Below are 15,238 nucleotides of genomic sequence, written 5' to 3' on the forward strand. Positions count from 1 at the left end.
CAACACCCATTATCCTTTCTGAAATGTAAAAGGATGCTTGTCATTCTCCCTCATAGAAACACAGAAACAGTCTCTCTGAAGGAAAAGTTGCCATGAAGATTACCTCAGTTCTAGTTCATGACTTCCTAAAATGTAGCGTGCTTTTGAGTCTCCAGGATGTTAACACGCAGATTCTCACTGGTAGCTCCGAGTGGTTTCTGAGATCCTACATTTCCAGTAAGCTCCCAGGTGATGCTGATGCTGTAGATCCTGAGACCATGCTTTGGGTGCAAGGTCTAGTCCATCTGAGAGCACAGAGGTTAATGCTTCTCAAGCCACACCGGAGTGGAACCAGACCTAGAACTGGGATCTGGTAACCCTGAGCCCAGTTCCCTTTCCCCTCACCAGGCATGGGAATGAACTTCAGACCTGGGTTTGAGCCCCTGCTCTGCTACCTACTGGTGCCCCATTTCAAATGCAGAATGGGCTAATTAATGCCTCCTTGCAGACAGGTGCTGAGGCAGAAGGCAGCACTGTCTCAGCACGACTCTGGCCCTCATTACACGCTAATCTGCTCCTTTTAAAGGATAAGCTCAGATCCAAAATCCCCACAAAGCCAATTTAGATCAGTATGGGCAGCAAAGAGCACCCCCACCCCCGGAGTGGCCTTTGCTCTTTATTACTGAGAGTGTACCAGGGTGAATGGTGCTCCCCCCAAAGATATATCCACCCAGAACCTGTGAATGTGACCTTAACTGAGAAAAGGATCTTGGCAGATGTAATTAAGTCAAGGACTTGAGAAAGGATGAAGCTGGATTACCTGGGTGGGCCCTAAATCCATTGACTAATGTCCTTAAAGGAGACAGGAGAGGGGCACCTGGCTGGCTCAGTCAGTGGAGCCCGAGACTCTTGATCTCGGGGTTCTGAGTTCAAGCCCCACACAGGGTACAGAGATTACTTAAATAAATAAATAAAAATTTTAAAAGGAGAGAGAGCAAGAGAGGCAGAAGCAAACACTCAGGAAGAGGCCGCGTGAAGCAGAAGCAGAGAGTGGAGCAATGTTCCAGACGCCGAGCAAAGGACTGTCTGCAGCCTCCGGATGTTAGAACAGGCAAGGCACAGATTTGACCCCGGAGCCTCTGGTGGGAGTGTGGCTGACATGATTTCACACGTTTGGCCTCCGAATTGTGAGGGAGTATATTGCTGTTTTAAGTCACAGGGTTTGTGGTAATTATTATAGGAGCCTCAGGAAACACAGTAGACAAGTACCCTCCTTGCCACGCAAGATTCTCCCCCACTCGTTGCTTCCCCTGCCTTCCCTGCACTCCCATTTTCAAAGGAGACACTGAGGGACTGGGAAGCCCACAGCCTGCCCCCCTCCTCAGCTCAGCCAGGCCCCTGGGGCTGGCATGAGGGGCCTGTGGGGAAAGCGGAGACCCCCACCGCCGCCCGCACACCACTCAGATCACTCATGTGGCACATGGGCCCCCGGTGTGAAGCGGAGGGCGTTTCACACCCAGCGGCCTCCATCCTGCTGAAACTCAGCTCTGTCTCCTCCCAGAAAATTGCTGGGAGAGCAAAAGCGAGGAGGCCCTCTGGCACCCCCAAGGCTAATTATCACCCTGGGCCTGACCTCTACTGTATAATTACTCTGCAGTGTCCAATGTACAGTTGGGGCAGAGGTTCCTTCTTGTTTTCTAAAAAGTCTTTCCCAGAACTACTGGGGACTGGCCCCAGTGTCTCAAACCATTGTAAGTGTTTACAGGAAACCATTCAGCAGCACAGACTGCTTATATGACACACATATTGTGAAATGTAAAATGAGGTCATTGTTCAGTAAATCGCTTCTTGGTCGGGTAGTGGGAAAGGCTCCCAGCATAAACCTGAGACCAGATTCAAAGAGCTTGAGGGAAATCTAGTCATTTCCAGGCTCTCCCCCCAACCTCCAGGGTGATGCTAAGCCATCCCAGGACGGCGTTGGTCTCCGGTCTCACTTTCTAATGCATTCCAGGAAGGAAAATCTAAAAAACATTATTTTTAAAATTTTAATTCAATTTTCCTGAATTATCCTGCTATGGGTTGACTCTGGCATCAGAGTAGATTTCCTATTGGTCCGAGCAGCAAGCGCAGCTTACACGAATGCAGAGACAAGGTTCCGTCATGATGCTATGCAAACGTCTCCACTCATTCACATTTATATGCATGGATTTAAATATCCATTCATTCAACAAGTCATCTGATGAATTTTGAGAGGCTTCTATGTGGATACAGCGGTGATCAAATCCCCCCTCTGTCCCATGGGACTTGCAGTGTGGCATGGCAGAAATGGGACGGAGAACAGACCATGTGAGGGACATAGAAGGTGGAGTGACTCCTCCGTTCCAGAAAAGTCCAGTGAGTTGAGTCCTGAACGAGGAATGGAGTGAAGGTGAGGATCAAAGATAAAGGTGTTCCAGGTAGAAGGAAGAGCCAGAGGTGAGAAAGAAAAGTGTTGCCTGTTCTATGAGCTGCACGTGCTTTATGGAGAACCCAAAAGAGCATGAGTGGGAGGGACATGACTTTGAGAGGCAAGTAGGAGCTACTCTAAAAGGCCTCATACGCCCCACTGAAGAGTTGAGACTCTATTCTGGATTTGTAGGGCCCTTTATTACAAGCTTTGATACAGGTGAGCTGCCCATAAGCAAGCACATTCTAGGGACAGTGCATGCCGGCTGGAAAGGTGTGTATAATGCAGGAACCCCATTTGGGTATCAGTAGTTCTGCTGAGCAATGTGACAGAGGTGAGGGTGGAGAGAAAAGGGTGGATATGAGAGATATCAAGGAAGTAGAATAGTGAGGTCTTAGTGGTAACTAATTGGAGTGGGGTGAGGGGAAAGAGCGAGCCAGGGATGAGCCCCAGATTCTGGCTGGCACAATATAGCGAATGGGCCACCTGGGAAGCAGGAAGGCTCCTTTTAGGGATGACACCTGTAAGAATCCAGACCTGAGATGCAGAGGCCCTGCAGAGATGCAGGAGCAGCCCTCACAGAAAGAAAGGGACCGATTCAAGAGATTTTTGCCAGAAAAAGAAACCCCTTCTGAGGTGAGATTTCTGGCACTCAAAAGTTTAAAAAAAAAAAATGTCACAGAGGAAGTAATTGGATACCCCTTGTAAAGCTGAAACAGCAGGAAAAAATTAAGAGGAACAACATAAATAACAGTGCTGGAAATGAACCAGAACGAGGCAGGCAATTAATCACTGCTGTTCTTATAGGTGAGCTCATCCTAGAATTTTCTATTTCTCCATTTGGAATCAAACAGCTAGGTCTTCCCAGAATTATAAAGGTGGAACTAATCCCTGAGACTAAGTGAATAGTCTGAGGACACAAAGTTCATGGCTGTGCCAGGACAAGCACGCAGCTCTCTTATCCCTGTCTCCCCAAATACTGCCGTGAGGACTGATACCAGGGTCGAGGCAGGGGTAGAACACCTCAAGCCTTCACCAGCAAAGAAATAAGGGGAGTCTCTTTGTTCCCGTCCCTCTGTCTGTAGTTATGTCCCCCTTCCACAGTTTCCCCACACCCATGACCCAGATTTTTCTTCCTCCCAACTCTTCTATGAAATGCATCTACCATCTCTTGTTTCTTGGGGATTCTGAGCTCTCAGCTGGGTAGGAGCGATCACGCAAGTTCAACTAAGTCAGTTCCAATCAAAAATGACCAAGCACATGCTAGTTAGTCACAGGGAGCGGCCATTAGGAGTAGGGCTGGGAAAAGGCCAATGCAGGATTCTCCAGACTTGGGCTGTGAAGACCTTCTTGAAGTCTTGAGACACTGCTGAGGATAATGGGTACATTAGTTTCCTAGGGCTGCCGTAATGAAGTACCACATACCAGGTGGCTAAAAACAGCAGAAATTTATTGTCTCCCAGTTCTGAAAGCCAGAGTTTCAAGTCAAGAAGTCAGTAGGCTATACTCCCCCCTGAAGGCACTAGGAAGGACCTGTTCCAGGCTTCTACCCTGCTTCTGGTGGCCTCAGGAGTTCCTTGGTTTATGGATGCATCTCTCCAGTCCTCCGCCCTCACATGGCACTCTCCCTGTGCCTTTGTTGCCAAAGGTCTACATTCTGTAGCAGGCTTTCAAACCCCAATCATTCAGCTACCACCTTCCATGATTTTTGTCAACCTGAGCACTACTGAGTTAATCTATTCATTCAACCCCTGTCCTTTACAAAATATCAGCAAAATCATGGGTTTAATGACTCAGTGATATCTATATATAGTTGACCTTTGAACAAAACAGGTTTGACCCTTGAACAACACAGGTCCACTTATATGCAGAATTTTACAGTACAGTACTGTAAATGTATTTTCCTTATGATTTTCTCAGTAACACTTGCTTTTCTCTAGTTTACTATAATAATATATGATACACAAAACATACAAATATGTGTTAATTGACTTTATGTTATCACTAAGGCTTCTGGTTAATAGTAGACTATTACTTGAGTACTAAAGTTCTGGGGGACTCAAAAGTTATACATGAATATTCTACTTCAAGGAGACTTGGCACCCCAATCCTTGTATTATTCAAGGGTCAATGGTATATACAGTCAATGCCATATAGTCCATAAGGGTAGAAGAATTACTTGAATCCAGGCTGAAGAATCGAATTCAGGGTTTGCTGGCTAAGTAGACTTTCTCATTCCCACACCTGCAATCCCTGAATCAGCTTTCCAATCCTGTCTCCATGTTCTTAAAAAGGATATTCTCCCCTTATTTCTTATTCATTATAGTTTTTGATACTGATCAAATTGCCTACAATGAGCATGTGGTACTTTTGGAACATCAGAGGAAAAACTTTTTAGAAAGAGTGTAATCTAAAAATGTAAGAGTCAGGGAGCACCTGGGTGGCTCAGTTGGTTGAGTGTCTGACTTTGGCTCAGGTCATGATCTTGTGGTTCATGGGTTCGAGTCTTACATGGGGCTCTGTGCTGATGATGTGGAGTCTGCTTCAGATTCTCTCTCTCTCTCTCTCTCTCTCTCTCTCTCTCTTTCTCTCTCTCTCTCTCTCTCTCTCTCTCTCTCCCCCTCTCTCCCCACCTCTGTTCATGCTCTCTCTCTCTCAAAAATAAATAAATATAAAAAAAATTTTAATGTAACAGTCAGGAGCTTAAAGAGACAATTACCCATCATGGTCCCAATTTGGACTTCTCTCTTGACATTGACAAGTTTAAGGGTGGGCTTCATATTGTAGCAATGTGGGCCTATATTTTATTCTCTTCTACTCAGCTTTAAGTACCTGGAGGCCAAGGAACAGACCATACTTTTTTTTTTCAGATTTTTTCAGTTTTATTGAGGTGTAAATTCACATCCCATACAATTCACCCATTTAAAATGTACAATTCAATGGTTTTTAATATACTCACAGATACGCAAAATCATCATTGCAGTCAACTTTGAACATTTTCATCACCTCAAAAAAGAAACCTCCTACTCTTTAGCTGTCACCTCCCTACCCAGCCCATCCCCAGACACTAATCTCCTTTCTATCTTTATAGATTTCCCTATTCTTGACTTTCATATGAATGGAATAATATATATATGTGTTCTTCTGTGACTGGATTCTTTCACTTAGCATAATGTTTCAAGGTTCATTCAAACTGTAGCATGTATCAGGACTTCATTCATTTTTCTGGCCAAGTAATAGTCCATTGTATGGATATACCACATTTGTTTATCTGTTTGTTCACTGATGGACATTCAGGTTGTTAGAAACCTTTCAGCTATTATGAATTATGAAGCAACAAACATTTGTGTGCAAGTTTTGTGTGGCCATTGTTTTCATTTCTCTTGAATACTGGGAGTGAAATTAAGGCCATACTCGTTTCTCTTTCCACTGCAATGTCTAGCACTGTGCTTCATGCCATGTGAGGCCTCCATGGATATTTGTCAAGTGAGTGAAAAGAACACACTTCTCCATGAGATATTAAAGCTAAGGGATGCATCTAGGCTCCACTGAAGCCTCTAACCAATGCCCCAGCTTCCTTGGAATTGAGTAAAATCAACCTCCATCTTCTTTATTGTTCACTCTTGGCCTTGTCTCTTTCTCCTGCACTTTAGGAACCGATGAAGCAGCCATCATTGAAATCTTATCAAGCAGGACATCGGATGAGAGGCAACAAATAAAGCAAAAGTACAAGGCAACGTATGGCAAGGTGATTCCAAGCGTCCCTGAAAACGGGCACACAGCCTTGGCCTTGGAGGTCTCTGCTTTCTCTACCTTCCCAAGGCAGCAGAGAATATCTTTAAAGCTTTAATCAGTTAGCTCAAGAGCAAACAAAAGTAAACTACTCTTTACAATTTTAATTGATTTCAGAAAAACTGAAATTGCCTTGTTAACTTCATAGCCTATATAATCAATATTCTTTAACTCCTTTTGAAAACTGACTTCCTTTTCCTAGTAATCCCTCTGTCATTTTCCCATTGATAATTCTACATACTAACTTACAGATAGGCCAATAACTTGAAAATCAGTTTTCACAGGTGGGTCTTTATATAAGAATTTTTCATTTATCCATCTGTCTTCAAGAATGATATGTTCTTCATAAGTGATTGTTATAGAACACTGAAAAAACCCTCCATTTCGTTAAGCATGACCACTTTTTTCTTTCTTTATGTGTCTTTTCTTTCATTTGTTTTGTTGTTGTTGATGTTGTTATGTATTGATTTTTTTTAAGTATGCAGTAGGCTTTCTATTTTCTTTATTAATATAAGATGAATACAATTTAACCTTTTCTTTTTTTTTTTAGGTTTTTTTTTTTTTTTTTTTTTGAGACACAGAGAGAGGGAGAGAGAGCAGGGGAGGGGCAGAAAGAGAGGGAGAGAGAGATCCCAAGCAGGCTCTGCACTGTCAGCACAGAGCCTGATGGGAGGCTTGAACTCATGAACTGTGAGATCATGACCTGAGCTGAAATCAAGAGTCAGATGCTTAACCGACTGAGCCACCCAGGTGCCCCTACAATTTAACCACTTTTTACTGTCATTAGAATTATCAGCGTGCAAAATGAATATTAATTATCATGCTGTATTTTAATACATGTTTATAAAACCTTTACAGTTTCAATCCCTCCATGTATAAATAGATATAGAGATGGGTTTTCTTACTTATTTGACGTTGGGCAGACAATAATCTCTTTAGGCCTTGGTGTCCTCACATACAGAATGAAATGTAATTCTCAGGTTGCTGAGAGAATCAAACAGGCTAACAGCAGCACGTATCAGTAAAGGGAAGCTATCCTAGGTACGATTGTTTCCATTTTATAGAGAAGAAACCTGGAGCTCCTCTGTTTCCGTGACTCAAGCAAAATCACACACTTAGTAAGAAAAAGAACCGACACTCCCATCCCAGTCTTCTGACTCCAGGGCCAATGTCCACTCCTGAAGAACTCATTGCCACGAGAGGAGCTATTTATTTCTACACTAAATGGCCCACAAGGCTACACTTTTATAGTTTTTCTGCTTCTCTCTTCAGAATCAGGCTTGTCAGTGTCATTCCTTGATGACATTGATGAAAGTCCGTGAATCTTCAGCTCAGCTGCATGGAATTGAATTGAATGACGTTGAACTTTTATGCTTGTCGGCACGCCTAACTGTAGCAGCCTCTCAAGTGCTATGTGTACCCCCACCCTACTGACATGGAAAGTCAGATACAGGCTTCTTAAACTTGAGTGTAAAGCAGAGTAAATGAGTTCGAGGTGAGGACTTAGGCGCTCTGCTAAAGATAAAGTAGGCATGCTCTAGCACCAAACTTTGCAATACCAACACGTGCCAATCTTTGCTTACTTTCCAGTTCGTGGCTGTTTCAGACAGTTGAGACTGCCAAGGAGGTGGTCTAGAATCACATCTGAAGCTCAAAGATGTTAGAAACAGACAAATCAAAGTCCCCATGGCAACCAAGCTCCAAAGAGAACTCGCATCCCAAGGTGACACCGCAAGTGAGCCGGAAAACCAGGATTAGAGCTGAGATATCCTGAGCCGGCTTCCGTGTCCAAACAGAATGTAAACACACAAGGATCTGTTTTCATGCTTGTGGCTTGTAAGAGTAGGCAGCTGGGGTTTCTCTTCTCTGAAGTTCTACGCAATGCCCATCTGACCTGAAAAAAAAAAACATTTCCAGTCTTTGGATGGGTCCACACTGTAGAGTACTGACCAAAGGCCTGCCTTTAGAGGATGCAGCGTTAGATGGAGCAGCTGCCTGAAGACAGAGGCAGTGATACCACGGCCCCCACATAAGACTGCAAACCCCACTCATTAGGCAAAATCTTCCGGGTTTTTTCCCCAGGCTCAGAGCTCAGAGGTTCATAAAAGAAACAGTTGATTAGCCTTCTCTTAGAAAGTTCCTTTCAGGGTGGAATAATAGTAATACCCACTTACTGAACATTTAAAGTGTTCCAGGCTTGGGCTTTACGTGGATGGTCTCAGTTAATTCTCCCAACAACCCTGAGTTGAGTCTATTGGGGGTGCCGGGGTGGCTCAGTCGGTTGAGCGTTGGACTTCCCCTCAGGTCATGATCTCACGGTTTGTCAGTTGAAGCCCAGAGTTGGGCTCTGTGCTGACAGCTCAGAGCCTGGAGCCTGCTTGGGATTCTGTGTCTCCCTCTCTCTCTGCCTCTCCTCTGCTGGTTCTCTCTCTCTCTCTCTCTCTCTCTCTCAAAAACTAAACATTAAAAAAAAAAGAGGTGAGTCTCATCAGACCCCCATTTTTCAGAGAAGGAAACTGACAATTGGTTAAAGTACATTTCCAAGGTCACACGGCTGCTGTGATCGTGTCATTAGCCATCATGCCACATTGCTGAGTGGCCACACCTACTCCGTGATGTAATTTGAGTTCCTAAGCTGCTAACCGCTCCACGAGTTCCCAGTCTGATCCACACCCGGACACGAGGTTCCCTCTTCAAGGTCCTTCACTAAAGTTGGGACGTTGGCGACACTAGTTAGACTGAACACCAATTTTTGTCCCTTTTGTCACGAACCCATCATGTCAGAGATACACAGGTAGGAGCAGGCAGTTCACCTATAAGACCGCACCTCCCAAAAAACATCCTTGAAGATGGACACTTGCTAAAAACAGACGCCAGTGGGCATTTCATATACTTCATTTCTTCCTTAATGTATTTCATTTCTTCTCCCTACCTGAGTGCTTTCCCACGTGTGTCCCTGTCCAGATTTAACAAGTTAACCAAAGTGACTACACATCTGGTGTGCCCAGGGTGGCCCTCATTTATTCGTGTTATGCCGTTGTAATTACCGCTAGCTTATTATTTCCCCCATTCACTCTCAAAACCACCTCAGGGGGGCCTGGGTGGCTCAGTCAGTTGAACGTCTCACTCTTGATTTTGGCTCGGGTCATGATCCCAGGGTGTGGGATCAAGCCCTACGTTGGGCTCCATGCTGAGCGTGGAGCCTGCTTGAGATTCTCCTTCTGCCCCTCTCCTCCACTCACTCTCTCTCTAAAACAAAACAAGAACCATTTAAATTTGGATGACAAATGATCTGATCCCCCAGAGACAACAAACTCATGTTTCAGGCCTTTCTAGTCATGCAAGTGTTTGCGGGGAAGTCCTTCATTTTTTTGAGGTCAGTAAATAGAAATGATGCCAATACCTCTCCCCTCTCCTGCCAGGGCTATTCTGGAGATCAGCGAGAAGGCTCTCTGAACCCTAAACTATCCAGCAAATGCCGTTTGTTATTGTGATTCATCTTTGGGGTCTCCAGCCCCGAGCAAGGGATCTTCTCTGCCTCTCTGCCAGTCCCAGAGGAAGTCACAGTGACGACTGTCCTCCACAGCAGGTCACTCGTGTCACTAGAGCTCTGCCCAGCTCACTCTCCTTCCCCATGTGTCCTTGGCAATCTTCCTGTTGACCCTGAGGCCATGCAGCGGGAAGCCTGTCCTCTGCTTTGGGCCATTTCCCAGTCAGAGCTCCTGCTATCTTCCTCCAGGACCTGGAGGAGGTGTTCAAGAGCGAAATGAGTGGAAGCTTTGAGAAGACAGCCTTGGCCCTCCTGGACCGCCCCAGTGAGTACGATGCCCGCCAGCTGCAAAAGGCCATGAAGGGTCTGGGCACAGATGAGGCAGTGATCATCGAGGTCCTGTGCACAAGAACCAATAAGGTGAGTGCCAGCCAAGCCCTCAGCCCCAGCCCCTGAAGGAGCGTCCAGATGCCCATCAGAGAGGGTGGCAGCAGCCAGAAGGAAACCTACACCTCACATTCCATTCGTGAGGTGAGCAAGTGTCTGGACAGAAACATGTCCGTTTGGCACGTGCAGGAGAGATCCCTCTTCCAATCTTCCAGCTGTCAGTCTTCGTGTTTCCGCCTCTGGCTTGACAGAAGAGATCCTTCCAGAACAGCTGTGTCAACGCAGGTTTTGTATTTCTGAGAGGAATGCATAGTTTTATATGCAGGAGGCAAGATTCTGCTTTCCTCCACCCAGCCTGGCTTTGCAGGTCTTCGGCACAAATAATGCAATAAATGGGCTAAGCGTGTTTGTGCAGCTGCCTTGTCCATGGCTGTCATCTAGCATAGAGTACAAAAAGGACCATAAAGAGGCAGGGAAGCAGTTGGTGCAGAGGGGATCCCCGTGAACACCTCTCGTGGCTGCCAGCACCTTCCTGGAGGTTTCCATCTACTTCTATCAGCAGACCTCTCCCCCTGTCCCTGGGCACATGCTGCCATTTCAGGAGCTGAAAAGAGCCTTTGTTAAGGCTTTAGTCGAAGCTCATTCATCTTTGGTTCCAGAAGCCACGAGGGCCAAGGAATTCATCACGAGTAGAGAGGGTCCACAAATCATTATTTGGAGACCCCCACTCTCTGCTGCAACCACTCATCATGTAGAATGGGGGAAGTCCAGCAAGGAAAAAGCCAGAAAGTCCCCAACATCCTTGAGGCCTCCAGGTAGGAAACAGAAGCAGTGTTTGGAGCCAACAGCAAGGAAAAACTTCAACAGATCTCTGATGCTAAAACAATACTTTAAAAGACTTGCATGTAGATGACCTTGGGTTGGTTCCTTCTGCTCAGTCTGTGGGGTCCAGCACATTTCTCCAAACCCCTGAACCCCTTTCCTCAGCATCCCTGGACTTCTTTTCTTTCCACAAGATAATAAAAACCCTCCATTTCAAGGAGTTTTTGTTCAGGAAGGGTCAGCGAAGGAGGATGGTATCAGTCTGGTCCTGCAGTTATACGGTGTTCCCGGTCGAGGTCCCCCACCTTCCAGAAGCTCCACAGTCCCAGCCAGGAGGCGTCCAATATTAGGGTAATCGGCAGGCTGCCTTGGCAAGAAGGTTCTGATCATTATTTTTCTAATCTCACTTGACCACATGTGGTTCCCCCTCAGCCTAGTTTCTTGCAAGCCCTGCTCTCGAACAACAAACAAGCTCTTTTTCTCCCCCACAATCAAATCGATCTGACAATAAAAAGAAAAGTAGGGAGAGAGCAGGTCTTGGGTTCAGGCACATCCTGGAAGTGGGTTAGAAGGAGAAGAAAAGAAAGAGCTTCATGGACACAAGTGATCAGCTCCCACCAACTCTCACATCCTCCGGCCCCCCAGGCTCCCCCCGTCCCACTGTCCCCACTGCCTTTTCCCTGGCCTGCTGCTAACTCTTAAACAGTTTGCCAGTGAACATCTGGGGAATGCCTGCTCCTAGACACTGCTGGCCTAAATGTAAACTGAGGCAGCTCCTGACGGGGCCACTTAGCCTGAGTCATTGAAACACAAAGCACATCTTCCCAGTACACACCCCAGAGAGAAACTTGCAGCCCTGCACGCAGCACATTGTTTACTGCATGAAGCCTTGTGTCCAGTAGGGAAAAAATTGGAAGCAACCTGAATGTACATCCATCCGAGGCTCGCTAAATAAACCGTGGCTTGCTGTAGGCCGAGACGTTTTGTATCCACCTAAAAAACACTAGGTGACTACGGACAAGCGTAGCTGGATCCCCAAGACACATTACTGGGTGAAAAAATAAGTCCAAGAACAACACATACAGTATTCCACTTTGGAAACACATACACAAAACAATTCTATATGTTTTCAGTAGCACACCTATCTGTATACAAATGCAAGGACAAATGCTTGGGAAGATACCCACTGTGTGACACTAGCCACCTGAGTAGAGATGGGAGCGTGAGACGGAGTGAGGAGGCAGCAAAGTAAGACATTAGCTTAGCTGGGGTAGTTTTGCTTTTAACTAAGGAGAATGTATGCATGTGTTTGGTGTGTGGTTTGAGATGTTTGCACCCAGGGGCTTCTTCACACCTCCAGGGACCCGCCCCAGGCCTAGGCCCTGAGCCATAGGATGGCTCTCTTTGGAGGAAGTCATGGAGGCATCCTGTGCCTGGAGACAGGTTCTGGCCATTTCCTTGTGTATCTCTGTGTCTCCTACTGATCAACCCCACCTTGGAGTATTGATTTTTGTTTTATTACCCTTCCTAGGAGATCATGGCCATTAAAGAAGCCTACCAAAGGTGTAAGTGACCTTTTGTTCTGACTTTGGATAAAGAATGTTCCTTTCAAAATACTTCTGGGAAATGAAATCATCTGCTTTCTCTCCTCCCTTTTTCTTCTTCGAAAGTGTTTGACAGGAGCCTTGAATCAGATGTCAAAGCTGATACAAGTGGAACCCTAAAGAAAATTCTGGTGTCCCTGCTACAGGTAAGATCAGGCCCACCAAGGGGAATATCTCCTTTGATCAACGCAACTAATTACAGACCTTAATTGCACCGGTAAAATCTCCTTTTTATATTAACATAACATCGTGGGAGTGACAGCTTATATTCACAGGTCTTAGCCGCACTCAAGGGAAGGGGGTCATATAAGGGTTGGACCACTCAGGATTCCGCTGGCCACACAGGGCTCAGGTTAGAATTCAGAACCTTCCATGACCAAGTTTCAGGGTTCTTCAGCACTGGGAACCCCCAAGAGGTGAAGTAAGATATTTTGAAAGGATCACTATTAGCTTTCCAATGGAGTCACTCCAGGGAACATCACGAGGTTGCTTTCAGCCTGCTTAGAGGTCAGTGGGGTTTGTGAGCCACCCTGGTTTCTACGAGAAAAACTCAAGTGTTGTTTCAGAAGCTAGCCTGCTTATCAGTTGTGCCTAAAGATGGCAGCAAAGAGCAACACTGCCACTTTGCCAGGTTCCATCTCCTCCAGACCACCCTTCTGCAATCACCCCCAGCTTTCCAGGACTTTCTCTTTTTGTTTTCTGTGGTCAAGTGGGAACTCAAGTTAATAACAACGTGTCAATTTTTCTAGGCTAATCGTGATGAAGGAGATGAAGTGGACAGAGATCTAGCTGGTCGGGATGCCAAGGATCTGTATGATGTAAGTGTGCAGATGCACCAGTCCCCGCCAATTCTTTGTCCTTTTTAAAGTTTCTTAGCACTATTTTCAACAAATATTCCTCTGTTTCATGCAAATGGGAGTTTCTTGAGAAATAAGTATGATCTTTAAAATATTTTCAATATATACAGTCTTTGTGAACCTGTAAGAATTGTTCCTATTCTTGGGGCGCCTGGGTGGCTCAGTCGGTTAAGTGTCCAACTTCGGCTCAGGTCATGATCTCACGGTTTGTGGGTTCGAGCCCCGCGTCGGGCTCTGTGCTGACAGCTCAGAGCCTGGAGCCTGCTCCGGGTTCTGTCTACCTCTCTCTCTGCCCCTCCCTGGCTCACAGTCTGTCTCTCTCTCTCCCTCTCTCTCTCTCAAAAATAAATAAAAATTAAAGAAAAAAAAAGAATTGTTCCTATTCTTGCGTTTCAGAGTTAACTGCTTCAGGTCCATTTTGGAACAAGGAAGGTATAAATATTATAAATAGATGTGTGAAGTAAACTCTCAGGTATAGTGCTTAGTTGATCAATTTGACTTCTATTCAGTGCATATTTTCTAACTGCCTGTAAGCAAGGCCTGGTCATAGAACAGTATATTCAGTCTTTTACGCAAAAGGCTTTTCCAAAATGTTTGCATTTGTCCTGCAGGCAGGGGAGGACCGCTGGGGCACTGATGAGCTTGCCTTCAATGAAGTCTTGGCCAAGAGGAGCCACAAGCAATTACGGGCCACCTTTCAAGCCTACCAGATTGTAAGTAAACAAGCACCAGGGCAATGGAGTTCACACCAAAACTACTATTTCCAAAAGAAGTCCAGATCAGGGATAAGGAACTGTGGGGGTGTTTTACAATAGCAGCTCTTAATCAGAGATGATTTTGCTTCTTCCCCACCTCAAGGAATAATTGGTAATGTCTGGAAACATTTGGGTTGTCACCTTGGGTGTTGGGGAGGCAACGCTAAGAGCATCTAGTAGGTCAAGGCTATTATACATCCTACAATGCACAGGACAGCCCCACAACAAAGGCTTATCCAGCTCCAAATGTAGTGCCAAGGTTGGGAACCCCTGCTTAACAGCAGAGGCTAGGAAAGCAGAGGAGTGTCAAGCTGAAGAGCAAAGCCCTAGAGTCAACATCCAGGTTCAAATCCATGTCCTATCACTGGCAGACTCTCTGTCCTCATTTGTAAAATGGGACAATAATCTTCATCGTCACACCCTCTTGGGCTTCTTTCAAGAGTTAAATAATATAGAGGAGCCCCAATGGCTCAGTCGGTTAAGCGTCTGACTTGAGCTCAGGTCATGATTTCACTGTTCATGATGAGTTCGGGGCCCCGCGTCGGGCTCTGTGCTGACAGCTCAGAGACTGGAGCCTGCTTAGGATTCTGTGTCTCCCTCTCTCTCCGCCCCTCCCCTACTCATGCTCTGTCTCTCTCTGTCTTTCTCTCAAAAATAAACATTAAAAAAAAGTTAAATAATAAATGTAAAAGGCTCAGAATAGTACCTGGCGTGTGGTAAGCACACAAATGTTCTCTCTTACTATTATTCCAGTTTATAGTTGGGTTAACAGAGTGCCTACCACTCCCAAGACAGATGAGATATACCTCAGAGATACTCCTGAAAAGACGTGTATAAATTGCTGTTTACAATTATTTTTTATCTGATGATAATCTTAAGCCAACAAGATGAGTTAGTTACTTCAAAGCATTTAGTGCTGAGTCCTTCCTTGAAAATCAGTCTTTCATTGCAAGAAGCCTTTTGTGGAGTATCAGATTTTTTTGGTCTCCTATTTTATATTTGTAGAGTGCTTTTAACTATTCAAAGCACTTCTGTGCCCTGTATCTCATTCCAATTTCACAACAATCCTGTAACGGTAATGTCGGCTAAGCAGCCATTGTTACCTA

At 45.4% G+C, this 15,238-nt stretch overlaps 1 protein-coding gene and 1 long non-coding RNA gene across 2 annotated transcripts in view; one reads left to right on the forward strand and one right to left on the reverse strand.

Moving 5' to 3' along the window:
• Positions 1-15,238, forward strand: part of ANXA13 (annexin A13) — a 51,198-nt gene that overhangs the window by 25,604 nt on the left and 10,356 nt on the right. Inside the window, exons 4-9 of the mRNA XM_030303794.1 lie at positions 6,079-6,173; positions 9,957-10,127; positions 12,448-12,481; positions 12,587-12,666; positions 13,270-13,338; positions 13,989-14,090. Of these exons, the coding sequence (XP_030159654.1) occupies positions 6,079-6,173; positions 9,957-10,127; positions 12,448-12,481; positions 12,587-12,666; positions 13,270-13,338; positions 13,989-14,090 (551 nt within the window). The remainder of the gene's footprint in view (positions 1-6,078; positions 6,174-9,956; positions 10,128-12,447; positions 12,482-12,586; positions 12,667-13,269; positions 13,339-13,988; positions 14,091-15,238) is intronic.
• Positions 6,938-15,238, reverse strand: part of LOC115505971 — a 56,142-nt gene continuing 47,841 nt past the window's right edge. The window contains exon 3 of the long non-coding RNA XR_003966192.1: positions 6,938-8,111. This is a non-coding gene — a long non-coding RNA (uncharacterized LOC115505971). The remainder of the gene's footprint in view (positions 8,112-15,238) is intronic.

This window comes from Lynx canadensis, chromosome F2 (genome assembly GCF_007474595.2).
Source record: "Lynx canadensis isolate LIC74 chromosome F2, mLynCan4.pri.v2, whole genome shotgun sequence".
Taxonomy (NCBI): domain Eukaryota; kingdom Metazoa; phylum Chordata; class Mammalia; order Carnivora; family Felidae; genus Lynx; species Lynx canadensis.